Consider the following 19721-nt stretch of genomic DNA (forward strand, 5'->3'; position numbering starts at 1 on the left):
GCTTTACGGGAGCGAAAGCTGGGTTGACTCAGGATATCTTATTCATAAGTTAGAAGTAACAGACATGAAAGTAGCAAGAATGATTGTTGGTACAAACAGGTGGGAACAATGGCAGGAGGGTACTCGAAATGAGGAGATAAAGGCTAATTTAGGAATGAACTCGATTGATGAAGCTGTACGCATAAACCGGCTTCAGTGGTGGGGTCATGTGAGGCGAATGGAGGAGGATAGGTTACCTAGGAGAATAATGGACTCTGCTATGGAGGGTAAGAGAAGTAGAGGGAGACCAAGACGACGATGGTTAGACTCGGTTTCTAACAATTTAAAGATAAGAGGTTTGGAACTAAATGAGGCCCCAACACTAGTTGCAAATCGAGGATTGTGGCGACGTTTAGTAAATTCTCAGAGGCTTGCAGACTGAACGCTGAAAGGCGTAACAGTCTATAATGATAATGTATGTATGAATGTATGTTTTTTGCTGAGCCCGAACGGACTTAATGGTTTTAAAGGAGAGAAGTGCCAGCCGCAAAATCGTACAGGGGTGGTCCTTGTATTGAGTTGCAATGCAACTGAAAGTGAGCGACTTCCTCCCCTTGTCATAGGGATGTTCGATATGCCACAATGTTTTAAGGGCGTTGGGTTCTTTTCATGCACGTACAAGGCATATAAAAAGTACAAACGGTACCCCAATTCAAAAAATATAGCATTTACACAGGGGAGCCTCGTCTTTGAATAGCGTTTTTTCTTTCATTGCATGAGGTTATGTTTGCAGTGATTTATCCAAGTGCATTATTTGAGTAATGTAAATGCACCCTGTTGGATTCATTTTGGCAATAGTAGTTTTTTTTTTTTTTTTTTTCCATGTCACTTGAAAGGTTTTAACTGTGAATCAAGGTGAAGTAATGGGTCTTAGAAAACTTTGTGACGCGGCAAGGGTTGGCATTTATGAATTACGAGAGAAGGGCCATGGTGTGAAATTGTACAAGGATAGAGTCACTGTACTGTGTTGTAATGCAGACGGAAGTGAGAGACTTTCTCCCCTTGTCATAGCAAAGTACGATAAGCCACAATGTTTTAAGGGCATCAGGTACTTTCCATGCAAGCACAGTACAGAAATCCAATGAATAAAACTGTGAATCAAGGTTTATTGCATGCAGTAACTTGTCTTAGAATATTTTGTGACGCGGCAAGAGTTGTCATTTCTGAATTATGAGTTGGCAATTAATTCAAAATCACGTAATTCAAAGTCCGATGTTGGAGCCAACATACTATCTGCGCACCTTTTCTGGATAGATTTTCACCCTAGTGCTGAATTGGTTGACCTCGGCAATCTTCGAGATTCGTACTGGCAACCTTTGAAACGCAAACTATGAATCGCTTATGCATCGCTGTGCGACATCTGGCGTACACTTTACGTACTAGTACTGTTGATATTTACACAGCAAAGCCAAAACTATAGAATTCACTCTAGGAATAAGATTTGCAGCGAGAAATGTTATATAATGTGTGTCTGACAGTTGTTGGCTTAAGATAACAAAGGTTTAGCAAAATTCATATTGATCGATCATATTATTGATTCAATTCAGATTTCATTTCCATTCAGTTGGCAGTACTACTGGAACCGGAATTGCTCCCTCCTTACTCCTCAAACCTGTACACAAATCTATTGATAAAAAGTGTGCAGATATAGATTTCTCCTCGTCTTTTATTCATGTTTTTTTTGTTGTTGTTGTTGTTGCGTGAGGTTATGTTTGCCAGGGAGTTATCCAAGTGCATTATTTGAGTACTGTAAATGCACCTTGTTGGGTACATGGAAATAGTTTTTGCCATGGCATTTAAAAGGTTTAAACTGTGAATCAAGGTTTATTGCATGCAGTAACTTGTCTTAGAATATTTTGTGATGCGGCAAGAGTTGTCATTTCTGAATTATGAGTTGGCAATTAATTCAAAATCACGTAATTCAAAGTCCGATTTTTGCATCCCAACGACTTAAAATTAATGAGGTTTTACTGTATTGTAATTATCTGCAAGAGGGGCACAGAGACCAAAATTTCTAGTTACTGTCTTAATACTCACTGGAAAGAACAAGAATTGAGCTAGGAAGGTCTCATATAAAGGATTAAAACACGGGCAGGCTGTGTGGGGCCCACAAGTTTTATGATGTGGAACACATCTTTGTGGGATAAATGAAGGCAGATTGAATTAGATGTAACAACAATATTTATTGAAACTCATCTGTATACCTTGATGTACCCACAAAGATGCCCACAAAATGCTGTCACCTTGCATACACAGATTTATTCACAATTATTTATAAATTAAATACACATAACCTAAATCACTGCTGTCATAACAAAACACTTCACTCTGAAAACATCATCAAACCACCATTTCAACAACTGCCTATCACTAATCACATGCCACATGGACACTGCAACCTTAAAACAATTGAATGCTGACTGTTTACAAACATGTCGGCCACGAGGTCGCAAGTAAAACTCCGGTTAAACCATAACTCCAACTAAACAGTAACTCAACTCTATCATCAAGACCGCCTCCTTATATAGATGCCAGGCCAGACTTCTAGAAAGATATGATACAACATACCTTCTCGTAAATTCTAGAGTGCTTAAAGCCCAGATATAATGTAAAGAATATTCTCCATAATTCTCACCTGACCTAGTGCCATTCTGGATGTTACAGTGTGTTACACAATACTGTAGTGGATTACAAATCATATATATACAGGTAATAATAAATTATATACAGGTTCCTACATTAACTGAACTCATATAAATGTCTATATACAGTACATGTTGTTTTTATTATTATTATTATTATTATTATTATTATTATTATTATTATTATTATTATTATTATTATTATTATTATTATTATTATTATTGAGGTTAACTGGATAAGATTGGCAGCTAGCAACGTGGTTCAGGAGTCATCGTGCTCACTGCTTGAGAGTCTTTTATCTACATGCCATCTGGTTAAGCAGCTGCTCAGCAATACATAATAATAATAATAATAATAATAATAATAATAATAATAATAATAATAATAATAATAATAATAATAAGTACCAGTCTACATCCGTGACATCGATTATGAACAATGCAGGCCTGTTATTTATCTCTAGTGCGGGTTCCATCAAAGTCCTTGTGTAGACGTATAAAATATAATCTGGATCTGGAGCACAATATTTTAAATGACATCTATTCTTTTAATAGATCCTAAAAATTGACAGATTTGTTACCAAATGACTTTTTTCTTTTATTTTCTAAAATGATGTTTCATTTACGACTTCCAGGTTGGAATCTATGTCAAATGGCTGGATAGCACATTAAATTCCATTATGACCCGGCAGCAACAAGATCAAAAGCTTGATGATGACCTGATGCCTTCAACACGTTTCAGCTTGTACTGAGGTGTCCATCACAAATCATGAATAAGATCTTCATACAAATCATATGAACATTCTTTATACTCTAACAATGAATAAAGATGATGTTATGTAGGAGTGAAATAAAACAAGACACAGTTGAAAAAGAATTATCCTGCATTGTATCATATAGTTGGTAGTTGTAAAACTGTGTGTTATGTGGTATATATTAATGCTGCACGCTGTCATGAGGGCAATGTGTTCATCGCTCAGTCTTAAATATTCATATTTGTCACAGATCACTTAAAATGTTTATTTATCCTGAATTCAACCAAGCAGCCTCAGCCCACTCCAGTTTTGAGACTCCTTCTCATGAAGGAAGTTTTGAAGTTTGAGAAGTCTGGGTCGCTATTAGTGGGGAGGGGACAGGGAGGACATGTTCCCCTTAATATTTCCCTATTTGGGCCTGATTGTCTAGTTACAGATATAAACAAGTCTGTTTTTGGCTGAATAAATGCATTAAGTACAAAATATTGAATCTTATACAGGCTATTTTGAAGTTCTTAGTTTTGTTTAGTTCTAAAGTTCTCAAAAAACAGAAAACCTAATGGTTCTGATGGAGAAGGTTCAGTAGGCAATCCTCTAGTCAGTCCATATGAAATCACCAATGCTGTGCATAACACTTGTTATGCTTATGTTATTCTTACCAGTGGCAAAGCTACTTGGAGTCATTTGAGGCAATGCCTACCGTAGGAAATATGATTAAACATACAGTAAATAACTAAATATCATAACAAATTTATCTGCTGTTGTTATTGTGTTAAATCAACAAAAATCTCTATTTGATATGTGCTACATGATGGCAGCAGATGATGTGATTCACTGATCGCCCCGCTAGATGGCGACAGCAGACTACTTGTTCTGACAGGGAGGCAGTCTGAAACTTGTCTCACCCAGGACTTTTTGTTTTGTTTCCCTTCTTTCAGCTTGGTGACTGGAGCGGGGTGGTGGAGGAAAGATAGGTTACTGCCTGCGCTCCTCTCTCCGCAAGGTCTAGACCCCAGAGAGGCATGCCTCGTCTGTTATTTGAGAGTGCAGAAACTCCCCGCGCGAAGGTGACAGTGAAGTACCGTATTGTTAATTGCGTGTTATTCTTTTGAATTAGTCGGCAATAAAATAATGCATTATTGGCTTTATTTGTGACAAGTCAGACATGGACAAGACTGACATCATCTGGTTGAAACTTGGGAATTTAAGGAGTCTTTTGAACTCTTTAAACTGTAAACCGTTCTGTCTTAGACTTACAAAGAGAAATGTGAAGCCAAAAACAAAAGATGTATGCGTAATTTGGATATTAAGTATTTTGACAGTAAAGTAGTGAGAAAATTTCAATTTTCTTGGTATACACGATATTCATGGTCCTTCAAGGAACATCTGAAGATGACAAAAGCTAAACTCCAGTCACGGAACAATATCCTCCACAAACTGTGTGGCACCACCTGGGGTTCTTCTGCTTCGACCTTATGAACTTCAGCCCTTGCCCTTGTCTTCTCAACTGCAGAATATTGCTCTCCAGTTTGGCTGAACAGCTGTTACACAAAACTGGTTGATACACAGCTAAATCATACTTTGCGCATTATATCGGGAACCATAAAATCTACCCCCACTTCTTGGCTACCAGTTCTGAGCCATATTCCTCCACCTCATGTACGGAGAAAGGATGCTTTGTTGTGTGAGTACCAGAAGCTGTCGAGGAATTCCAATCTGCCAATTCATGGAGATATACCCTACGCCTTGAACAACAGACTTCGGTCCAGAAATCCACCAATAAGGACTGCCAAAATCCTGGTTGACAAATTCAGCCTGCAGCAGGATTAGTTTCAAGAATGGACTTCTATGGCTCCAGCTGAGTATCAGAACTTCCCCTGTATAACAAGTATACCAAAAGGATTTGACCTACCTTGCAAAACCTGGAGAACCCTCAATCGTATCAGGACAGGCCATGGAAAGTGCGCTGACTTCCTCTATAAATGGGGCAAACTTCCCTCCCCGGAATGTAGCTGCGGTGCCCCTAAGCAAACAGTTCGTCATATAGTGGAACAGTGCCCCCTGAGTGCTTATCAGGGTAGCCCAAAATACTTTCTTGACCCAAATCCTTCTTGCATAGACTATTTGCAGAGCTTGATGGTGAAACTGTAACCTACATAGTGTACTGTATATTTAATTTGTGATTGTGTGTTTTTTTTTTTTAAATGTCATACGCTAAATAATAATAAATCATGGTTAACAGCATGTTCCAAAAACAAGAAGCTTTTATGTTATAAGAGTGTTTTGTTTCTCTCTCTTAATTCTCAATCCTAAGATTGGTTGGCAGCAATTCATCTTCTCCACTCTTCTCTGTAATCCGCTAATCTCTTCATTTCCACATATGAGCCTGTTCCTACGTCATCTCTGATCTGTCTTGAATATTGCAGTCTAGGTCTTCCTCTTTTACCTTGAATCATTCCTTCCATGACATTAACTACGAAACCATTGTGCCTATAAGAGATGGTCAATTAATTGGTCCCTTCTTTTTCTTATTGTTGATAAAAAGGATCTTTTTTCACCTATTCGTCGAAGAACTTCTTTATTGGTGAGTTTTTCTGTCCATGAGATCTTTTCCATCCTCCTCCAGCACCACATCTGAAATGCTTCCAAACGTTTCTTATCACGTGCACTAATAGTCCACGTTTCTGAACCATACAAGGCCACACTCCAGACATAGCACTTAATAAATCTCTTCTTGGTCTCCACATTTAAATTCCTTGATGTAAGTAGTATCTTCTTGTAAAAAGCAATCTTTGCTTGGGAAATTCTGCTCTTTATGTCGACTGAACTTCTGCCATCTGAACTGATTTTACTTCTGAAATAGGTAAAGACATTTACTTGCCTTAGTGGTATATCACTAATTCTGATGTTGACTGCAATATGCTGGCGGTTGCATACCATAATTTCAGTCTTTTTTGTATTAATTTTCATGTTATACTTATCTCTCAATATCTTATTAATGCACTTTGTAGTTTCTCTTCGTTCTCCCCTATGACAGCTATGTCATCAGCAAATCTTATCATTTTGATTTCTACTCCATTTATCTTTATCCCTTCCATTTCCTCTTTACATTCCTCAACGCCTTTCTCAATATACAGGTTGAATAGCACTGCTGACAAATTACATCCCTGTCGTACTCCCTTCTTTATATAAGCCTCCCATACTTCACCATTTATGTTTATGATGCCTCTTTGGTTGTTATAGAGTTCATATACTATTCGTCTATCTCTAAAATCTAGACCAACACTAGTCATAATCTTCATTAATATATTCCAGTTCACATTATCAAAAGCTTTTTCTAAATCCACGAATGCAATAAACAAAGGTTTTCTTACGTTTAGCATTTTGTCTATAACCTGTCGTAACGTTAGAATAGCTTCTCGTGTGCCTCTATTCCGCCTAAATCCAAACTGATCTTCAGCCAAATGTGGTTCAATTTTATTGCTTATTTGGTTATATATTATTCTTGTCAATATTTTTGACATGTGTGACAACAGACTCAAGGTGCGATATTCTTCACATTTTAGAGTTCCAGGTTTCTTTGGTATAGGGATTATGAGAGACTTTTTAAAATCTTCTGGAATTTCTCCGGTTTCATATATTTCTGTGATCAGTTTAAAAATATAGCCGTGTGTTTCATCATCCAGTCTCTGTATCATTTCTCCAGTTATTTCATCGCATCATGGCGCTTTATTCACAGCCTTAAGATATTCTTCTTTTGTTAAAGAGGGTCCCAGTTGGTCACTTGTTATGTTGTCTTCATTTTCAAGATCATTTATGTCAGTAGGATCTTCATATAATGTTTCTATGTATCGCTTCCATCTTTCTCCCACTACTTTGCTTTCGGACAACAGTTTCCCATTTTCACCTAATATGCTGTTACTACGACCAGTGACTGTTCTGAATTGTTTCTTAATCAATTCATAAGCAGTTTCCATATTTCCTTTCTCCATTCTTTCTTCTATTTTTTTTTTTTGCATTGTCTCATTATATATTCTTCCTTAGCCTTCTTTGCTTCTCTGTTGACTAGGTTTCGGAGTCTTTTATAGTTTCTGATTCCTTCTTCACTCTTTGAGTTTTAAATTTCCTCCTTTCCTCTATAAGTTCAAGCACATAATCTGTAACCCATGGTTCTCATGCTTGTTTCGTCGTTTTCCTTATTACCTTATTTGCAGCTTCTATGATAGAGTATTTAAGGCCCATCCATTTCTCCTTTATTGTACCATTGGGTATTTCTACGATGTTCTGTTTTACCAGTGTTTGATAGTTTTCCTCGATTCTGTCTTGTTTTAGTTTCCTCACATTATATCTGCAGTTATAGTTTTCCACATTCTTCCTCTTCTTTCTTAGTCTTAAATCAGATTTTAACAATACTAGGTTGTGGTCACTCGCTACATCAGCCCCTGGATAACTTTTGCATTGTTTGACTTGGTTACGGTGTCTTTCCCTTACCATAATCTATATATATAAAATAAGAGTTTTGTCTGTACATTGCTAAGAATTTGAAAAGAATGGTATTTCTGTATTGATCATGTCCACAGTAACAAGAAAATGTAGTTTTTACTTTTCCGTAATTTCTGTCTGTCTGTCTGTCTGTCTGTCTGTCTGTCTGTCTGTCTGTCTGTCTGTCTGTCTGTCTGTCTGTCTGTCTGTCTGTCTGTCTGTCTGTCTGTGTCTGTCTGTCTGTCTGTCTGTCTGTCTGTCTGTCTGTCTGTATGTATGTATGTATGTACACGCATCATGAGAAAACGGCTGAAGAGAATTTAATAAAAATCGGTATGTAGAGTTGCGGGGTGAACCGCTACAATCTAGGCTATAAATTATTTTATTCACGCTTAGTGAAATAGTAGTTTAGGGGAAGGCCTAAAATTCAATTCTCAAATATTTATATTATTAGTGGTCATATCGATAAATACTACATACCGGTAACTAAAGTTATATAGAATTAAATTTCTGATCATTTACGTCTTATGCATTTTTACCGTACCGGCTATGATAACACAGATATTCATGAATTTGGGTTTTTGTTGCTAAGTCCATATCAACGCCGAGCCCCAACAAAATGGGTAAACAGAATTTAATGAAAATCGGTATATAGAGTTGGGGAATAAGAAACTACTGTTTAAGCTATAAACAATGTTAATCACCCTGGGTGAAATGGTAGTTTAGGGGAAGGCACCTAAAATTTAATTTTTAAATACCATACCTATGTTCTTGGTCCTATGGAAAAGAACTACATAACAAAAGTTATAGAGAATATAATTTCCGATCATTTATGTTTCATTCAGTTTTACCATACCGACTATGATAAGAGTGGTATTTCAGAACCGGAAGACAATTAATAATGTGACGGCCTACAATATCGAAAGCGCATAACATATATCAACAATAACATTAGACTGACCATTGTTTGTTGTAATGTTCTTTGTCTCTTATGCTGACATTCAACCCCGATAGATGGGATTACTGCTGCGTACCGAGTATAACAGCCTAACTGAATATTGGCGGAACATAGCTGAGGAGTTAAATAACTTTCTTCTTTAGCACGCCAATCCTCTGGTTCATACATTTTCTGATACTGCTGGTACGTAACACACTGGTTCATCATAGTATGCCAGCTGTTCGATACCTACTCTGACGCACTGTTTTGAAAGAGCAGTGTGCGCACTTAAGTCAGAGGCTGAGTTAGTAGTAGTAGGAGTAGTAGTATGAACTGGTCTGGAATTACAATTTAGCGCTATTCCAAATTATAGTACCACAATTCACTAAATAACTCAAAATTCAACCCTGAAAAGAGCCGTTTCTTAAGAAAAGTTTCTTCCTCTTCACTTTCAATAAATCTGCATAAATTTTATTCCAAATTAGCAGCGAAGATGTGGTTTCTTCTCTGGCTTGGAGGAAAAATTGCCTCCACGTCAGACAGTTCTTTCCCCCGCCAGTGTAGTGAATTGAGATTTTCCGACTCATCGGGTACTCCCAGGAAACAGATAAGTAAACGGGCATAGTTTTTGCCCTGGGACTATCCACTATTTGAAACCCCCCTCCCCCTCCTGCCGAAAAAAGGACGAAGATTGTTCACGGATCACGGATGTCTGCGTCTTGGTCATTCCAGCACTGTAGCTTTGGACTGTTAGTTCGGCAGCATAGTACTGTTCGTTAAAAGTGAGAAAATGTGTGGTTTTTCATTTGATCGAGTATTTCATATGAAGGCATTGTTTTTAATCGTGCCATTCCTACTGACGTCAGTGTAATGACCCGTGTTCATTTCAGTTGGGAAAAACCACTAAGAGAGTCTTTCTGAGAATCTATAAAGGCAGGCGGAGAGTGAGTGTCTGCCATTATAATGAAAACTCCCCAACCTGATTATGACTGACGGTAGGCAAGCTGGCCTACCATTACAATGAAAATTCCCTAACCCAGTCTTCATGTAAGAAAAGACGTTGGTGACTTGCCCGTCGTGCTTCTAGGGCAACTTTAAGAGCTATGCAACTTAATACAATCTTGCTCACAAGGTTTATACTACCTAACCTAGAATTCTGTATAAAATTTAAAATTCCGTAGCGAAGCATGGGCACATCAGCTAGTATAATCTATTTGGTATCTCGCTTTATCTCCAGGTGCAGTCCAGGTGTACCTTCTTCTCTTGGGCTGTTTGAACAAGGTGTTTGTAATTATTAGTCCTTTTGCTTTACAAAAGTCTATTAGTGGTTGTCCTCTGTCATTTCTTACTCCAAGACCATACTGACCTGCAGTCTTCCCATCTTTTCCTTCACCAACAGAGGCGTTCCAGTCTCCAAGAAAAATGAGGTTCTTGTTGTCCTTAATTGTATCCATCAACTCCTCTAACTGATCATATACCTGGTCCACTTCTTCATCTGAATGATTCGTTGTTGGCATGTACACCTGTATTATTATCATGTCAACTGGTTCATTTTCTATTCTCACCATAATTATTCTATCACTGTATTGTACATAGCTCTGAACTCGTACACCTACATTTTTACTTAATACTATTCCTACACCTGCATGGCCTCCTTTTTCTCGAGAGTATATAATTCTAAAGTTATCACTCAAAAGTCCCCCTTCTCAGGCCACTTTATTTCACTCACTCCTAATATGTCTATGTCATGTTTATCCATCTCCTTTTTTAAGTTCTCTAGCTTGCCACAAATGTTGAGAGATCGTATATTCCAAGTTCCTAAGATAATATTTCTTGAGTTTCTTCCACATTTGTCCCTGATCCCAGCCGGAGATCCGAATTGGGGACTATTTTACCTCCAGGATTACATTTAGTTCCAAAGCCCACCATCATTGCTGCATAACAAGGGTTATCCAGTGGATCTTTAATGGAGTGGTTTACCTCTGGCCTTCTCCCATCCTATGCCGTTGACCATAGTGGTTCATCCGCCTTTAGGAGCAGTTTCCCACTCCAAGGGCAAGAGAGTGCCCTACCCTATACCCGCTCATCCGCCCTCCTTGGAGGCCGTTGGCACTTAGTAAAGGGGGTCCCCTTATCACGGGGGGTATTCGGTCCATATCTTATATCCAAGAATAAAACCAACTTGGTAAGACTTGGGGTTAGTTCTTCCACCCTCCAAGCTGTTGGGAGACCTCCTCTTCCGCCTTAGAGACCGTTGACCATTTTTCTTTTTAGCCTCATTTGATCCGCGGTTGCTTATTTGACCATGCCTTATTCGCACCTGTACTGCATATCTACAGGACGTCCCCTATCAGCCATTGGGACGCGCCGTGTCGAGGTTGAGGCCCCCCACCCCAGTGTCTCACGCAGGGTTATGCTTAGCTCCTACTCATTTCAGAGCCAAACCCCCACGCAAGCTGACCAGCTAATGTGTAATATGCTGTTAGTACAGAAGCCTCACTTTACTCATCTTAAAGATGGCTGACAATGTGGGCCGGCTGTGTGACCTAGGCAATGCTAAGAATGCTAAACAGAGTGCCAATCTTCATCATAGTTTCTATGGTAGCAAAGACAAAAGAAACAAAATGGGTGAAAGTGAGGGCAAAGATGTTAGCCGAACATAACGAGTGGCTATCTACATAGTGTTATCTATGGAACTATTGTAGCAGTTAACAAGATGGCTGACACTTACTGCACAAAATTTATAATAAATATTACACTAAAAGCACTATAAAACGAGGGTATATTCTTTGGATAACACTAACAAAAACTCAGCACCCAAAACAAATCACAAATACTCCTCAGAAACTACGAAAGAGGCGCAGGTTTTCTGTATAGGCGGATGTAAGACGCAGCACTACTACACACAACCTCACCCTCTGGTGGTTGCACGGGTGTTTTGTTTGGCGGTGAAAAAAATTGTCATTAAATGGGGTAATTGTTACAAAAAATTCTTTCTTGCAAAAGCAGAGTAGTATCAAAATTCAAATAAACATATTCAGAATGAAGAGAGATTCCGTTTACTGGGGCGCGGGAGGATAGAATATTCTTTATCTTAAGGTTCAAGAATTCAAGCTGTTAAACATAACGGTCGTGAAACAAAATCGGCTTGTTGTTGAGAGACTTGTTGACATTGTGTGTTTTCTTGGGAAACAGGAGCTTGGATTTCAAGGTCATTCTGAAGGGGAAGACTCGATCAACAGGGGCAATTACCTAGAGTTGTTAGATCTTCTTTCAGAACAGGAACAGAAAGATTCATAGGTGTTTATGATATTTCGATTGATAAGACTGCATCAGGCTTATCAGAATTAATTGTCAACATTCTGCGAAAGTGGGGAGTGATTGATAAATCGTATTTCAAACATATGGCGGGTGCTCCACAATGGCAGGAAAGCATGGGGGTGCTCAGCATTACATTAAACAAGTTTGCCCAAGGGCATTATTTCTACACTGTTATGCCCACAAGTTAAACATCGTTCTTCTCCATTGCTTCAAAACAATAAAATCAGTCAGGCACTTCATTCAAAATCTTATAGCGTTTCATTCATTTTTTAGTAGATCCTCAAAAAGAGTTCAGCTTCTGGAAAGGAGTATGAGCACTCTGAAGAGGATACGGACATACTTGCATAATAAAGAACAATGAAAGACTCAGCAGTCTTAGTACCAATTCTATCGAGAAAATGCTTGTGAAGGAATTGATGAGTGATCAAGTATTGAAGAACCATGTGATTGACCATTTTGCAACCAAGAAAACTAGACGTTTGGAACTAAAAACCAAACACCCTGGCACAACAGCCCCGAAGGGCCTTAGCCTATCAAGCGACCGCTGCTCAGCCCGTACGTCTGCAGATTATGAGGTGTCATATGGTCAGCACGACGAATCCTCTCGGCCGTTATTCTTGGATTTCTAGACCGGGGCCGCCATCTCACCGTCAGATGGCTCCTCAATTTTAATCGCGTAGGCTGAGTGGACCTTGAACCAGCACTCGGATCCAAGTTTTAAAAAACCTGACTTGGCTGGGAATCGAACCCTGGGCCTCCGAGTAAGAGGCAGGCACGCTAACCCTACACCGCAGGGCTGACCGACGTTTAGAACTCCTCTACAAAAAAACTTTAAGGTAAGATTTCCTGCCTACCCATTCATTAACTAATAGCTTCGCCACTGATTCTTACAGGCAGTCAAGCTGTACTATTGACTTTCAATATTATAGATAAAAAGGATAGGCATAACATTTTCAACCTTTTTAAGTCCAGAACCCAACATTAACGATATTAAGCTTCTTGGAGCCCATAAGTTAAATTAGTACACCCTAATGAAAATGTAAATATACCTATTATTAAAGAAACTTACTCTAATTCAACATATGCTGAAATTTTATTACAATATTTTGTACTCACTGCACTAATGTGATGGTTCAGTCTGCTATTTCTGCATAAGCGGGTCTATGTTGGGTTCAAGTGCAATCACCTTGAATTATAAATCAGACCATGAATCAAGTCTATGGCATGAGCAGCTTTAAGGGGACAGGGCAATTACCTAGAGTTGTTAGATCTTCTCATCATAAAGTTCAGGATGTTCACTTCTTAATGATATCCAAAAGTTGTCATATCTGCCAAGTGAGCTGCCAGCATATTATAGGCTATGTACTTGTTAGCCTGCATACAGGAGATGATGGATTTGAACCCCACCACCAGCAGCCCTGAAAATGGTTTTCTGTGGTTTCCAGTTTTCACACCAGGGAGAAGCTGGGGCTGTACCTTATTTAAGAAAATGGCCTCTTCCTTCCCTTGCCTAGATGGAGCTTTTAATATTTAATGGTTGTAGCAGAAGTGATATGGTACAGTCTGAAGCATGGCAGCTGGACTGGACTTGGCCATACTATGCATACAGAGTCACTGTAAGTTGCGAAAAAACAGAAAATGACCTTTGATTCCTAAACTTTACAGGGGTAAATTACACCTTCGGGGAGGAAGCCATTAGCCACAGGAAAGTTCAATTTTGCTTGCTGGTTTTCAGTGATATTTCTGAATAACCCAGTAAACCCACTTGTGCTTGTATTTTGCTTTCCATTCAGAAGTTAGAAATTAATTCTGTGTTGAGTGATACAGTATATATATATATATATATATATATATATATATATATATCATATGGCTTTACAAGTACACAAAAAAAATAGTGATACAGTGAAGGATAGTGAATATTTCTTGTGTGATAACCTACGTACGGATTAGGAATATAATTGTGTGAAGTTGACTAGCATAGTGCTTATCTGTCTTGTGGCAGCCTATTATGGACACTGAAGAATTTGAGAAATCACTTACTAGTGAAGACAAAATTAGACTGCAGGAAGTAGACAGGCATCTACATCTTTCAGTGGTGGCACATATGTCATGCTACTTTCAGAGCTGAAAACAAGCAATTGTCTAGTTTTATTGTAAAACCCTTTCCAGATCTGCTTCTGCATCCTTAGGGATGCATAATTTTCTTCAAAACTCAGATCTCAGAAATACGTAAATTCACTCACATTTCAAAACAAATAATACTAAATAATTCCCCGTGTTCCCTTCTGGACCGGATATATTCAAGAAGACCAGCTGTTTAGCATCTGGTATGGTGAAAAGGACTTATAACTTAGGCTGTAATAAAGGTTTCTTCATAATTCTTTTTTCAAAATCTTGAGAAAACAAACCTTTTTCTTACGACATGTAAACAGAGGTAATTTGAATATAATATTTTTAAATAAACAATATTTTACACATACACTAAAAATGTTTGTTAAATGTTGAAATGAAATATCTCTAGCTTTTAAACTAAGTACAATTTATTGATGGCAAATGAATTATTTACATTTCATACTTCATTTTCCATATGATCACAAATTATTTTGGAGTTCGGATTGAAATTAATTAACAAAATATTGTTATTGTCAACTTGATCTGAACTCTAAAAACAAACCAACATAGCAGTAATCACACATTGTTTGCCTATACTTTGTAGATACAAATCCAGAACTTCTGAATAACACCTATACACACACACAATATAACATACTGAAAGTGACCCAATAATGTTTCCATTTGTTTTCCACATTTACAAAACTTATTTACAAATGAATGGGTGAAAACCATAACGGTATAAGTGACATTTCTTTAAAAAATGAGTTAAGTGCCGGATGTAACTCCAGGAGGATGTATCCTTTCACCAACCAGGAGATACAGGTGATAGCGGTAATATTCTGCGCTCTAGTGATGGGTGGTGTAACTACAAATACCATGCTTTATATGAGTGTTGAAGATGTTTAAATGTCTTTTTCTCTGAATGACCAAAATGTTACTTATACCGTTATGGTTTTCACCCATTCAAATATGTTTTGCAATGCATACACCATGGCATCCTTCTTGGCATTTCGTACACACAGTTCTTGATCTTTTCCTAACTCGTTCTGTCTTACTGCATGACCAACATGTTTTTCCTTTTTTTTTCTAGGAGTTTAGCAAGTTTTGTAAGTCCTCGAAAATCATCATTTGAAGGCCTAACGGATGCTGATTTCTTCTTCTTCTGGAAGCATTCCTCAAACACATCATCAATTATTGAGTCAAGAAACCAGTACCTTGGCATGACTCTGAAACCATGTTTAGTACAGTTTTCTTTATATAAAACATACAGATTCAATGTCATTCTGGAAAATATATTGAATGCCACTTTCTTCCAATATTTTATCGTACGCCGCTTGTCGAGATAACTATACAGTGTCATATCATTAGTGTCAATCCCTCCCATGAACGTATTGTAGTACAGATCATTCTTGGTTTCACTGTCACAGTTTCTTGCCATTGCTTCCTTTTATCTTCTCTTGATCATTTATTTCTGTGTTTGTAGACAGTAAAATTACAGGGAACTTCTGGGATTTCTTCTCCCTGTAAGGCAAACTGACAATGTTGCCTTTCCTCATGCCTATCTTCTTTCCTATATCTAGTTTTTGTGTCAGTTCTCCTGGAATACCTTCCTATTATACCTCTAGAGTGCTGGTAAAAAATGTACATTCACTGTAAAGGTATCTAGCAAGAGGAACTCTAGAAAAAAAAAAATTAGTTGTCAGTGAATATGTGGTAACCCTTGTTTAGAAGGCTGCACAAATTTAAGAACTTCACTACCACAGTATAACCTAAGTCTTTTTCTTTAACTTCATGTTTATTTTCTGTAGATTTTGCTCCATTATAACAATGGTAACAGTAGTTCAAAAATGAATCACAGATAACCCAAAGTTTGATACCCTGATGTTTATTTGGAATATATTGCATCAGTCGAGTATCAAACTTTCATCAACTGATATTTGCTGGTGAGGTGCGCAAAAGTATTGGAAAAGATTGTTCACATGATTTACTAAATATTGAAATTCACCCCATGGTTCATTGTTCTTGGCCAGCTTACTATTGTCAACTAAATGGAAGAAGCTAAGTATTGATTCAAATCTAGTTCCAGTGAATATTTATCAGAACCAGAGAGAACTTTGCAAAGAATTGGCACACCAGTATGACTTGACTGTCAGTTTCCTGATCAAGCCCATATTCAACAGAACGATAACAAAGGCCCTCATATCCGTCATTGTCACAGGAATCCAGGAGTGAAATCTGCTTGATGGAGAAAAACTGTTTTTCCGGGATGCAATAAAGTTCTTTGCATACCTGTTTATCTCTGTAACCATAAATTGAAAGAGACTAACTGTACAAAACAAAACTGGTTCTGAATCAGGTGAAGGACAGTGTTTAGGTCCAGGGGATTCCATGAAGAAAAAAAAATGTGAGAGAACTGTAGCTTATTATCTTCAGGTATCTTCATCCAGTTAGCATGGTCATCACAAGTCACTCAGCACAGTCTCGGTGAGATCTAACTTCGGCAGTACTATCACTGTCTTGGCGCTCGCTGTGAGCAGCATTCTTGTGTTGTAATCCGGATGCCAAAGGCTGATTTGGTTCAAAACATTGGTGTATATCACTGTCATCATCAGAAAAATCTGATAAATCATCTAACAAGTCATCAGAGTTCTTGTCGAGTTCTGCCTCCAATTTGCTACTTGTCATATGTTTACGAGAAACATTATCTACAAAGGCAATGGCTGTATAATTTGAAAGCTGTGCATTAGATGTACTGCACTCTACTTGTTAGTGTTTATTTCATGCTTTGAATCTCATACTCAATCAAACTTTAACCTCCACTACCTGGCTACCCTGTGCTGCAGGAGGAGTATAGCTCCAAGTGTAGTATGAGTGCAGGCTTTTAGTTTATCAGACATAAATGACAAGCAGTTCAATGAATTTTACCAAAATGTTTAGGTTTTTTATTAGTGCATAAATACACAAAGAGCATAATTTACTGGAAATACCTAAGGCCGGCGAAGTGGATGCTTTCAAATCGGACAAGAGATATGGCTGAACCAAGTAGCTATAACCTGGTTTTTAATTTTTTAGTAATAAGACCTAATAATAATAATAATTTTGTGTGGCTATTTCTAGCCAAGTGCAGCCCTTGTAAGGCAGACCCTCCGATGAGGGTGGGCGGCATCTGCCATATGTAGGTAACTGCGTGTTATTGTGGTGGAGGATAGTGTGGTGTGTGAGTTGCAGGGATGTTGGGGACAGCACAAACGCCCAGCCCCTGGGTCACTGGAGTTAACCAATGAAGGTTAAAATCCCCGACCCATCCAGGAATTGAACCTGGGACCCCCTGAACCGAAGGCCATTACGCTGATCATTCAGCCAACGAGTCGGACAGTAATAAGACCTCAGTTCAGGTTTTTGTACTATGCTCATTAACATACACAATTCATAAACTACATACATTTCCTCCATAGTAACCGGTACAAATTCATTTGCATTTGATCAGAACGGAAATAACATACTATGTGACTGCATATGATGTTGAGCATAAATAACTGCATATTCTACTAACATCTTTACTAAATCAACACTAGAAAACAACTGAAAATTTCACACAGGATTCTGAGATCCATAATCTGCCGTAAACATTTCCCTTTGCCCTCTGTAATTACCCACGTCTTCTCACACAAACCCATCATCAATAACATTACTGCCGATATTCTCTCATGTATCAAAAGCAACGATGTCACGATCACTACTTTCACTCTCAAATTCTATATCCAAGTCCTTGTTTAACAAAACTAAACTTTCTGTATCATCATTTGGTAAAACATCGTTAATTTTCAAATTCGTGAACACAAGAAAACTTTTAGCTACCATGATGTCAACAACAGAACTTGTTGGTTTTTCAGACATGATATATCATATGCGATCCATAAGAACTCGATAGGTATACACATCAAATGAAAGATCCATGTTTCGTCTATAGATATATCTTAATACATTCATAACAGTTCAAGAACTATTCTCTAGATAGAAGCACAAAGCAGAAGCTGCTACGTGCAAGCAATGTACATCACTTTGCAACAGAGAGTGTTGGGGAGTCTGCATGCAATGTACAACACTCCACGTTGAGTGGTTAATCTGACATTCCAAAAAGATCTTCAAAAGACACTTAATACAGCATCATGTCATGTGTTAAAATATTTGGCTTACAGCTATCCTTTTATTCCATTGACAAAATATCACCAGCTGGTCTTTTTAACCAGTGTGACCATTGACAACATATCGTCATTTGGTCTTTCTCACAAGGATTGTCACTGATGATGTAACATCAGCTGATCCTATAAGGGTTAATAAATTTTTTTTGTACTATTAAAGTTAAAACAGACAGCCTATACTTCACTGAAATTGCATAAAGAGTGATCTTACCCTGTGCTGAATACATACGTTTAAATCAGCTGACAGAAAATTTGGCTTAAAGATGGTGGAACCAATCAGAATGAGGCACTCGTTGGCCACACTGCACATATAGAGTCACTGTAGCACTACTTGCCTCCTGTGGCGAGGGCTCTTATCAGTGTTGGAAATAACATTCCTTCCACAAGGGATGATGAAGCCCATTTTCAAGGCTAGGAAAAATGTGATCGTACTAAGCGGTAATAGTGAAAATTTGTGATGCAATATATAGGTATTTTTTAAATGTAGATTAAATACAATGTGATTCAGGGCTTCAAATTTACGATGTGCTAAGCGAGAAAACAGCTTAATGAGGAATGCGCTAGCGAGGTTTCACTGTATTTAACTCACAAATTTCATACTCATTCAAATGGAGCAAATAATGTAATGTTGTTTTACATGAGATCTGCAGCTTATATATATTAAAAAAAAAAAAAAAAGCAAAGTCATCTTCGTACAGGCTTGAAGGCCCCTGGAGGGGGGCGGGGAGGTAAAGGTTTCCACTATCCGTAACCTCGGCACTTCAAGGGGCAGAGTGGTTAGCTCTACGCCTGGCTGCCTTTGTCCCCAGGAACCAGGAATTAACCTGGTACTCATTTTTGGTGTAGGCTGTGTGAACCTCAGGGCCATGTGCACCTCTGGAAGTGGAAATCTTGTTTCTTAAATTTTACGAGTTCCTGACGGGGAATCGAAACCACATCCTTTTGGGTGAACCGAGCATGAGATCTGCAGCTCAGGTGCTTCAAAATGAGCTGCCCCCCCTCCCCCCCCGATGTCTTAAATCAAATTTATGTTGCAAAACCTGTTTAAATTTTTTTGAGTAATATTTTAGTAATTTTTTGAAATATCAAAATCTGTCAAAAATCAGGTATCAAATTTTGGCACACATACTTCATTCATGGTAATGTTAAAAAATAAAAATCAAACTGAGACGAAGGAGAATGACTGCTGGGATTCCCACCTGATTAAGTTATGGTTGGGTTGTAA

The 19721-nt window shown here is 38.1% G+C and overlaps 1 protein-coding gene across 1 annotated transcript in view; it reads left to right on the plus strand.

The window, feature by feature from the left end:
* The window catches only part of LOC136865388 (modular serine protease), a 200649-nt gene extending 196715 nt beyond the window's left edge, over nucleotides 1–3934 (plus strand). The window contains exon 12 of the mRNA XM_067142403.2: nucleotides 3317–3934. Coding sequence (XP_066998504.2) covers nucleotides 3317–3433 — 117 coding nt within the window. The 3' untranslated portion in view covers nucleotides 3434–3934. The remainder of the gene's footprint in view (nucleotides 1–3316) is intronic.
* The last annotated feature ends 15787 nt before the right edge of the window (nucleotides 3935–19721 follow it).

Source organism: Anabrus simplex, chromosome 1 (assembly GCF_040414725.1).
Source record: "Anabrus simplex isolate iqAnaSimp1 chromosome 1, ASM4041472v1, whole genome shotgun sequence".
Classification (NCBI taxonomy): Eukaryota; Metazoa; Arthropoda; class Insecta; order Orthoptera; family Tettigoniidae; genus Anabrus; species Anabrus simplex.